At 47.3% G+C, this 9,968-nt stretch overlaps 4 protein-coding genes across 4 annotated transcripts; 1 reads left to right on the top strand and 3 right to left on the bottom strand.

Annotated features, from left to right (window-relative positions):
• Positions 1 to 174: 174 nt before the first annotated feature.
• Positions 175 to 751, bottom strand: PENARI_c060G05924 (uncharacterized protein; the record flags this gene model as incomplete). The annotated part of the gene is made up of 2 exons (XM_022637540.1): positions 175 to 567; positions 635 to 751. 2 exons carry the CDS (start codon positions 749 to 751, stop codon positions 175 to 177), a joined length of 510 nt encoding a protein of 169 aa, XP_022482607.1.
• Positions 752 to 2,314: 1,563 nt separating this feature from the next.
• Positions 2,315 to 2,514, top strand: PENARI_c060G02116 (uncharacterized protein; the record flags this gene model as incomplete). Its single annotated transcript, XM_022637537.1, has 2 exons — positions 2,315 to 2,411; positions 2,483 to 2,514. 2 exons carry the CDS (start codon positions 2,315 to 2,317, stop codon positions 2,512 to 2,514), a joined length of 129 nt encoding a protein of 42 aa, XP_022482597.1.
• Positions 2,515 to 3,381: 867 nt separating this feature from the next.
• On the bottom strand, positions 3,382 to 4,846 carry PENARI_c060G01953 (uncharacterized protein; the record flags this gene model as incomplete). The annotated part of the gene is made up of 3 exons (XM_022637536.1): positions 3,382 to 3,699; positions 3,751 to 3,990; positions 4,823 to 4,846. The coding sequence occupies 3 exons, from the start codon at positions 4,844 to 4,846 to the stop codon at positions 3,382 to 3,384; spliced, it is 582 nt and encodes a 193-aa protein (XP_022482598.1).
• A 3,564-nt stretch (positions 4,847 to 8,410) lies between these two features.
• On the bottom strand, positions 8,411 to 9,949 carry PENARI_c060G04522 (uncharacterized protein; the record flags this gene model as incomplete). Its single annotated transcript, XM_022637539.1, has 3 exons — positions 8,411 to 8,605; positions 8,661 to 9,418; positions 9,475 to 9,949. Coding segments are annotated over 3 exons (1,428 nt in total), but the record flags the coding sequence as incomplete, so codon positions are not given.
• Positions 9,950 to 9,968: the final 19 nt, after the last annotated feature.

A 9,968-nucleotide genomic window follows, 5' to 3' on the forward strand; every position in this document is an offset into this window, starting at 1 on the left:
GCAAGATCGTCAGTATCACACGTAATCGCAAGCTGCTTGTACCACATTTTCAAGATAAAACAAAACTCTGGCAAAAGATTAACGCTACGTTTGCATACAGGCTTCACTTATTCTCTCATTGGGTCATTACATGACTGTTAAGAATTACATGGCACACTTCCCACTGGCAACCCCTCACTCGGTTCTTTTGACATCCACCAACATGCCCAGACTACTTTTCGAGCATTGATTCCAGCCATTGAGCAGGACAGTCAGTCGTTCCCGAGACGATTCCAAAGCCTGCTCAAAGGAAAGCAGTCGTAATCGTTGCTCATCAGCAGGAAGCTGAGGTCCATTCCTCTCTTTGCTCGGGTTGAATCTAGCCTCCTTCGAGATTTGAATCTTTTGGTCGACATCCTCGCCACTGAGGTGCCTAGGCACACATGATGCCCATAGACGTCGATAGAGCCCCACGGATCGAGCCGCTTGAAATGCGAGTTTCGGATCGTCGCGTTCGAGATTTGCTAGTGTCGCCAAGATGGGTTGAAAGTGCTCGGTCGTCAGGGTTTCTTTCTGGTTGGTTTCCAGCTGCGGGAGGGAGAATTCCAGTAGTCAGCCACACGATCTAATACTGTATGGGATGCACCTAACTTACCTGTCGTGGTTTGGGATCAGAAGCGTCCTTTGGGTGGCCTGTAACAACCTGAATTGGCAGTCCGCTCGGCTCCTGATCTCCACTGTTTTGGTCCGGTACGTTCCATGGAGCATCCATTTCGTGAAGGGCGAAGAATTAATTTCAAGGTAATTTAGTGCATACCGGATGATAGCCTCTCTTATAGTCCACCTAGAGACACGTAGTCACCTCGTTAGTGTTACGACAGAGGTACAGGTCTATCAACGCAGTCATTTATTTGAGTATTGATGGCTATTTGTTATTGGCGGCTGTTGAGCATCCCTATTCCCATGCTGATGAATATGTTAGTAACCCAATAAGCTGTTCAAGCAGCGTTGAATCATGTCTCACAGCTTCGACGGCTGCATAAATTTAAAGGACTATATTTCCTCAATTTGAAAGCATTTGGCTGGCCAGGACCGGTGAGCAATAATTAAAAAAGCCCTACCAACGACTGATGGAAGACTGGGAATTTCGTATTATGCTTGGCGCCCATGACTGCTGAATTCCTAGTTGTCGGCGGCAAAATCCCTTATTGAACCAGCCTCACCGGTGGTGTCTGGTCAACGTTGAATCAACGACCATCTCGCCTCACAAACAGGCGTCTTCATATGTTGTTCATGTATTTGTCAACAATACATCAGAGGCCACGTTGAAATAAAATCGTGCGCAGCAAATGGCACGACTTCGTTTTCGATAGGATTTGTTGAAGGGAGGGTCAACTCAGCAATTTGGGTGGGCAAGCAGCGATGATTCAGGTATTGTAGGTTTCTGTGCGAGTTTTTGTGACTTTTTCTACCTTTTTTTTTCCGTCCGTGTTATTTCAAGGGGCCACTCCTTCTTCTATACACACTAGGTCTCACTTACTAGACTGATCGATTTTCGTACTCAGACATCGCTCTTGACAGTGGGGTTAATGCCTCCTACTTTCGCCTCATTTTCGGCACAGAAATCTCGATTCATGCTTAGTGTGGGCTACAGTTCACAGATGATACAACAACTACGGCAACATCCTTGCAAACAGAAGCATGTGAGACGGATATGATATTCCCAAGCGACAAACTACTTTTCTACCGCGACAGAAGCGAACAAAAAGACCTGACCGATCCCATACCAATCGAACAGCCTAGCATGGAGTTCCACCAGCATGAAAAGTGTGACTTTATCTCTCAGGGCTCGACACACCCATTGCACATCAGCCAAAGCAGAGACCATGGTCATCTTTGTCGACACATGAGTTGCCCAATTGATCCAGGTTCCAGCCATTGCGGATGGCGGCCTGTGGTCTGTTGGTTTCGATACCTGCCTATCTGGGAGCCATCGAACTCACCCTTGGAGGCTTCCCCTGGTTACTTTGACCTTGCGCCTAATTTGTTCGGAACTTGCCCCTTCCCAACCCCACAGAATGTCAATGACCCCTGGCTAGAGCGGCTTGGAGGGCAGCACATTGGACAAGATACGCAGGCTGCAGAGGCCTGTCAAGTCTTCCGACAATCCCCCAATCACATCCGCACGCAGGATTCCTCCGATTTTGGTCTCGGAGGTCACAAGCCAGCACGCCACGGAGGCAGTTCAATTGCAGGATTTCGGGATGCAAGCGCCAATTCAAACGCCAAAAAAGCTTGAATCGTCACCTGGCAAGCCATTCAGGAGCGAGACCTCATGTCTGCTGGGTCCCTGGGTGCCAACGCAGTTTCTCGCGGCGCGACAACCTCAATGCCCACTATAAAACGCATGGCAAACGTGGGGGTCGCAATCGGTATGTGGCTACCCTGGACAAGACAGGCACCGTGTACAACCCTGAGTTCTGTGGGCAGCTAACACCTGAAGGCTGGCCACTTGACCATGCTCGCCATGACTGATCTGGTGCTTGAGATGTACAGTGGCATCAGATTTCAACTGTTCTTCGACTTTCTGCTACTAAGGATGAGAAGCAATGGTATAGGCTTTAATGCAGTTGCATGTTGTCTCTTCCCTCTTGTTCCTGTGAAACCTGGTTCCCTCAACCAAAGGCCTGTTGCCCTTGATCGGATTTTCTAGAAACCGATTCGACCATATTAGCAAATTTAATGCGAGAAGTGCTTACCGAAATGGAAGCCGTTCACAACGTTTCATAGCCGCAACGCCATACAACAATTACAAGAGGACCGAGGCCAGCGTGACCCAGACTCACACAACCAATGCGTGTAGATTCAAGACACAACTCAACCACTGAACTACGAGGTAAGCATTGTAATGTGGTGCAGGTTACCCGCTAATAGTGATGTTCGTGTGATACCTACCAGCCACAGATGGCTTTCATCAAATGGTGGATCAAGAGAACATTTGAAATGCCGCTCAAAGACAGAGATGAAGTCTCCGTCCGAGAGTCAACAACCAGTGGATTCACACAGCCAATTGACTAGCAAACTACGAAGAGAATGTATTAGTAGAGTGCTGTAGCGTGCAGGTCCCGCGTAAGTGGCCAAGGGATAGAGTCCATTCCAGCAGGATGAGCTTAAATGAGTCGTGCCGAATATGATTTAAGCCACTTAGGAAGCTGGTCGGAGTTCTTCAGGTGTGAGATATTCGCCAGAGAATGACGAATACGGTGCTATGCACCGTAGCCCGATCTGGAACAAATGAGATATCCAAGGTATGCTAAGCAGATTGGAAGGATTGAGGTCAGCTACAACTAACCGTTGTCTCGGGGTTGAGCAGCGACGAGATGCTTAGGCGTGGTGGCCCAGTCAGCGTCTCTTGGGCCATTCTTTGCACCAGATCTCCCCGTGAACATGTCGGTCTGGTGTGTCGGATGGCGGTCGGTGGTGTAGATAGGCCCTGGTCGGTAGGTTTAGGCTGGAGGTGTTCGAGTTGTCTGGACCGCTGTGCCCATTGCGTTCGGCCTGCGCTAATTTTTGAAATGGCCCCATAGGAGAGTTGTGGTTGGGCCTTCGCTCCATTTGAAATCCTATCTCATGCTCAATATTCTCATGCTGGCCGTCCAGTGCCCTGCGCGGCTGGTAGGGCCCCGGTGAGTGCCGGTTGAGAGAGAAGCAATGGTAGATCTGTGTACCGAGGTTAGTCCATTTCGACTGCCTCAGTTGATGTGACCTTACCTGCAATTTCTGGCGTTGCCAGCAGAGCTGTATCTTATTCACAGCGGACTTGAACCCTTGACGGAGCTCTCTACTCTCTGACTGGAGTTGCTCGTTGTGCCGGAGAACAGCCTGACGGTAGTGGGCGGGTTTTTGTGGCGTGAGGTCTCGAACATGCTGCTCGAGCGTTTGGATATGAGATTCAGTGCGCCCGCGCACTATGCGCTGCTTCAGACGGTTCTTCACACGTTTCTTCAATGACTGACCGGGGTGAGGTTAGCGTTCCTACGCGACGACATGCTCAGTTCGTTATTCGTTCGGGTCGTAGGCCTCCTGTTGCCGCCAATATTGTGGCTTATCGATAAGTCCCGAGTTCGGCAAGGCTGGGCGCAACAGGGGCGCAACAGGGTCTGTGAGCCTTTCGCGTTCGCGATGCTGGGTGTCACCTGGCGCTAGCCGAGGACCTCGAAAGGAATAGCAACAGTAGAGCAGAGCCTCCGGAAAAGTTTCCGGCTGAACGGAGCCCACAAATCTGTTCTAACGTCAGCGTCGGCATGGTGTATGGTATGGTCAAAATGAGGAGGTATGTAGAATGTGAGTTGATTAGGGACAGAGGGTCGGGTCAATGGGCGATTTGGTCGTCGTGCATCCCTACATTTGGTTGATGTCACCATCACACAATGAGGCAATTCCTTTTTTTCTTTTTTTTTTTATTCTTTCTTTCTGATCCCTCGTCCTTCACATCGAATTGTAAGTAGTGGTAAAATCTACCGCGAGAGGGTGTCCACTGTTACGGAAATTGGCGCTATTCCTCGGCCCATTCAGCTCACAATATATCTTTGCGAGGGCCAACCAATGAATACACATCTCACATCTCATATACGAACAAGCAACAAGGGCCCCGGAACTAAATACGCGATATATGAAGGATATCTGAGAAAATCAAATTAATAATAGTGGTTATGAGTTCAAAATCCTCAAAGTAGATGTGGTACGGCCAATATTGGTTCAGCCTTGTCCCCGCGTCGATCCAGATCCATGTTCAGATGGACCTATGGCTCAGCAAGATCAGCCCCTAGGTGTCGGATCCGACCTCCCTTTCACGGCCCGAGGCCATTATTGTTGTGATATAAGGCTGGTGCGGATCAGGAAGTAAGCCGCATCATCGGAAATAATTCCTCCACGATGTATACGAAGAACCAAGTTGATTTCGAATCAACTTGGACTTCACGTTGTATATAATCTCTTGTACTCCCCAGAAGTAATGGATAATCAATCATTCCTCTGAACTACAACAGCCACTACCGCCGTGGATCTCCCAACGCGACGATTATTCAAGATCTGATACTGTCTACGTGCTCAGAGAAATTCATTTTAGATAGGCAGCAGCTGGGTCTCCTAAAAGATTTAACGACCGAGACAGAAATCCAGACGGCCCTGGTAAACAACGAGGCTTCAAGAGCAACAGAAGACGACATTGCACCTATCAGCGACGACGAAGATGGCCCGACCGAAAATTTTCGACCGAGGTCTTGCAATCGAGGAGGCGGATCCAGTAGAAAGCGTAGCTGCAGAGATGCAACCACCCTTTGATAAAGTCACAATACATAAATGACGGTGATGGCCGAAGAAGAAGGCGACGACGGGAATCTGCTCCCACCTCCGATCACAAAGCTCGACGATAGACCTCACCGAAGATCATCCGGTAGGATAACAGTACCTTCAGGACGACTGCAAAGCTACGAACTGTACTAGATATTTTATTCAATTTTATACTAGAGCCATACCTTGGGGTGTTTCCAAGGATACAGCATTATTTTATACTCGCTGGCATGCTACTATTTTGGGCCTAGTGCGGGTTGTACGGGTACCGCTTTGGGTCGTGGTTCGGGTTTCCGTGGACGGGTTGGGGGAGGGGTCTACCTATAGGAGTGGCTGCTTAACAGGCGGCCACTCCACTAAGCAGTGGAGAGGTGAGCTACTAGCCTACTGCGACTATAAGCACCTGGCTCTTTTCTTATAGATTAAGAAAAATGATCACACTTGTCCCTCAATTCAGGACTTCAACTTCGGCGAGAGTCGGGGTAAATGAGATCATCCATCCATCCATTGATCCATTCGTACTGTATGACCAGGACGTTAACGATACAATACCCTTGTAGTCTGGGGCCCACTGGTTTTTGGCCGGCTTCACATCTAGCCTCACCGCTTGTGTGCCTGATTTTTCCCGGATTGTTCAAAGCATTATTAGAAAGGAAAATGTGCACACCGCTAGTGATCTTCAGATTCTCGAATATCTAGCTACTCATACCCACTTCCAGCTGAGCCTCGCTAAAAGTGTTGCGGAAATTCTGACTACATCTAGGCACGATCGTCGAGCTTCAGCCAGCCACAAGATTGTGGGGATGTGAGGGGCAAATGAAACTGTTAGAATTTGCGCTGGCGACTCTATTCGACGACACCATATCGATCATCGATAACTACAATGCTATGTGAAATAGAAATCGGAAATACGTCCGTTCGCGACCCCATAAGTAGTCACAAAGTATGTGGGCCGAATACGGGAATTGATGGCCGAAGGGAGAATTAAGTATCCGCCCGCTTGACTCCCACGTCGCTCGCTCTTCCGCGATAGTCCTACAAAGATTAGTCCTGTGGTTGTTTTAAGTCGTGGTCAAGACGCCGTATATGGTATACTCAACCTGGTTTATATCCTTCCTTTGATGCCACAAAGATTGTCATCGCTTGGTAGGTATTCTCCAAACTTGACAGCCCAAGGCCGGCTATTACTAGGATCATATCATCCCCCTGTAAGTATAGACACGAGCAAGTAATTTACATATTGGCATTGATAGGTGAGATCATATCTAAACTTTGCTTCATCGAGCGCTGTTTTGTGTTTGAAGGCCGTTTTGGGAGTCAAAAAGATTGGTGGAAGTTCCATCAAAGAAATAAATTATTGATTGATCTCATCATTTGACTTCCGTCCACCGAGCCTCCCGTTGCGATTGCCATTGAAACATAAAAAGCAGCAATTATAGCCCTCAGACAAATAAGACCTATCACCAAATTGATAATAATAGAAAGATATTTTCGGCCATTATTGACAGCGCTGCTTTGTGGAGATACTTCAAATGCAGCTGCTATTGAACCTATTTGTTATTTAGTTCGACTCTCAGCCCCCTAGCAATCACGCGTTATTAATGTCGCACGACTCACTTTGCAGTCCAAGTCCTATTCCAATGATATAAGTCAAAATGAGTATGAAGATTATCCACCATGCTATTATCATCATAAAGGTATCTACTTATAGTGAGTCGTGGTGCAAGATGTTGAAAACCAGGAGAGCGCGTCCTCACCTGGACGTAGCAGCACGCTGGACGAATTGATACCACACTTGTTTAGTGGCAATGCCTCGTGCGCAACCAAATCGTGATGGGACTCATTATGAGAAATCTTGGCATACAGAATCCTTGTCCGAAAGTGTGTTGAGCGCGGAAACGCAGGATAATAATGCATTTTTCAGTCGTGTAGATTACTCTCGTGCGAAAGAAGAGTGGGCAAGGAGAAGAGTTTTCAACCGACCTGGCTGGCCTGATTAATAAATGGGGATTTTACCTATTTAAAGATGTGGTCGATCATAATAGATAATACTTTCATCCGAGACTTGTAGTTACAGAGGTGCCGATTAGAACTTTATTTGTCTTCTTGCTTCCAATACGTAGGGTACTTGAGGTGACGTGTCGTTAGTAGAGGTAGCGGTAAGGGTGAGCTTTCCTTTTCGGATAAAGCAAGAGGGATCTAGTTACATTCAAAATTGTTTGGTTATTTCTATTGAGCTCACAAGCTGACTCCATTCTCCATCCAGTCAGCCACTCTTCTTGTAGGGTACGCCGCCATGCCTGACAACTCAGATAGCAAGCCAAGGCCCCGTTCAATGGCTTGAGTCCTTCTGGTTGTTTGCTCTATCTTTGCAGAAAATTATGTATTATTTTATTGGTGACCTCGCGCGGTCAAGAGGGATAAGGAACATATACTCCAAGTTGGCCGTAACGGCTCACCTGTCGCTGAGGTCTTATACGGAAAAGCATTATACCGTACCCGTCAGGTATATGAAGGGATTATGGAAGAACAAAATCGAGTCTTGATTGCGTGAGACAAGATGAGCTACCTGCAAAGGCGAGCAACTGACTCCCGTGCGGCAATTGCAGGATGGAAGAAACCCCTCAGTAAGCTCGATGTTGCTTCGCGTCCATCACATGAGGCAACCCCAATAAAATTACTCCCTAGGAGACTCTCACTGACTCATTTACGAGCGATACATCCGTAGCCATCAACATCTGTGAAGAATATTCACTCACATGATGATAGAGTTGTATCTAGGTAATGCAAATTATGGATCATTATGTTCTGCCAGTCTCACAAAACTCAACTTTTTCTTTTTCTTTTTCTTTTTTTGCATCTTGTAAAGTTCGATTATCCCACTAGTGTGTTGGATTCCAAAAGTTCTCATGCGTTCTTCATTCCTTCTTTTGCTCCAGTAATATGATAAATGATATCATCTGGGGACCAAGACAAAACCCCGTTGATTACTCAACGATTCCTCACCTTCCTCACTTAGTGAAAGGTGCGAATAGTGCGCGCTAAGTCCGATAAGTATATGGACATATCAAGCTTTTGGTCATTTCAAATGGCTACTTGCTAGGGCCCCGGTGCGGTTAATAGCAGCCTGGAGTGCGCCATTAATTCCAAACTGTGTACCAAGGCCTTCAATTCGATGAGTTGAATTAATATTTTTAACAAGGGTGATCTGCCAGCATGTGGCACCGCCCTGTCGAGAGGTAATGGTGGAGGCGGCAAGGAAGTATTCCCAAATCTGTAAATTATTAATTCAAAGTCAAGAAGGAACAGAGAGAACAGGGAAGACCAACGCGGAACCACCTCGCTCCATATTTGGCTTCGACTTTCTCACGATTACCGAGCCAGTTACGATACCAGCGCCAAAGAGTGGCAGAGTAATGAACACCGATGTTATCAATGCTCTTGATTTCAAAGCCAGCAGCTTCCAGATGACCAACCACAAAACCCAAAGGTGTGCTGGCATCAGCACCAGGGAAAATATATTTATGCATGAAAAGGCCCCAAATAAGATCTTCGTACTGCCAGGGCTTGCGGAGACCGGCAATTTGGAGGAAGAACACCCCATCATCCTCAAGCATATCGTATACCTGGCCTAAAAATGATGAAAAGTGGCGGACACCGACGTGCTCTGCCATCTCAAGGCATGTGATTTTCTGATAGCCTTTGCCACCACTAGCACGTGGGGAATCACGGTAGTCAGAGCAAAAGATTTGGCTTTGCGACTTGTCAATTCCAGCTTCGCTTAGCCTCTTGTTTCCCCAAAGAGTCTGGTTGCGACCAAGTGTGATGCCTGTGACTCTGGCGCCGTAGTGGACCGAAGCATACTTCGCCAGTGTACCCCATCCGCAGCCTAGGTCGAGGACTTCGTCTCCTTTTTGGAGGTTGATCTTCTCACAGACTATGGCCAATTTATTATCCTGAAGTTTCTCCAGCGTTTCCTCGGTATGAATGTCGCTGACAATTCCTGAGGTATAAATCATACGCGGGCCCAAAAACCATGAGTAAAAGTCATCCCCACGGTCATAGTGACCACGTACTTGCTCTTCATCTAAGTATTAAAATTTGAGTATCGGTACCATAAACAGATCCAAATCTCAGCCTTACCTTGAGAGCGATTGTGTATTAGTAGCTGCGGGATAAAGCTCACGAGGAAGTGCTTGAAAAGACCCATTGTGAATTTGAAATTTGCCCAATCATGACGGTATTCGAGGCATTCCAAGGCATCATCTTTGAAGGAGACATCGCCATTGAAATATTTTTCGTAGAATGTTTCCATAGGGATCTTGTGTTTGCCACGATATGTGGCCCGGTCCAACTCGTCGTGGAACTCCAGGTAATACTCAACAGGACGACCTGCGTACTTGACCTTTTCATTCTTGCGTGGAGAGAGTGACGAGGAAACGGACCAAAAAAGCATTATCACGGGAATAGTTGTGAAGAGGGCAATAAATAAGGTCAAATATAGTCCTCCTTCTCCTAGCTGACGCGCAAGATACCAGGGTACCGAAGCAATGAAGAATACCATTAAGCCGTTAGAGAAACTGTCACTTCCGGGTGAATCGGCTGGGACAGGAGCATTCTTGATGGCGGAATACTAT

This window comes from Penicillium arizonense, assembly GCF_001773325.1.
Source record: "Penicillium arizonense strain CBS 141311 chromosome Unknown PENARI_contig060, whole genome shotgun sequence".
Classification (NCBI taxonomy): domain Eukaryota; kingdom Fungi; phylum Ascomycota; class Eurotiomycetes; order Eurotiales; family Aspergillaceae; genus Penicillium; species Penicillium arizonense.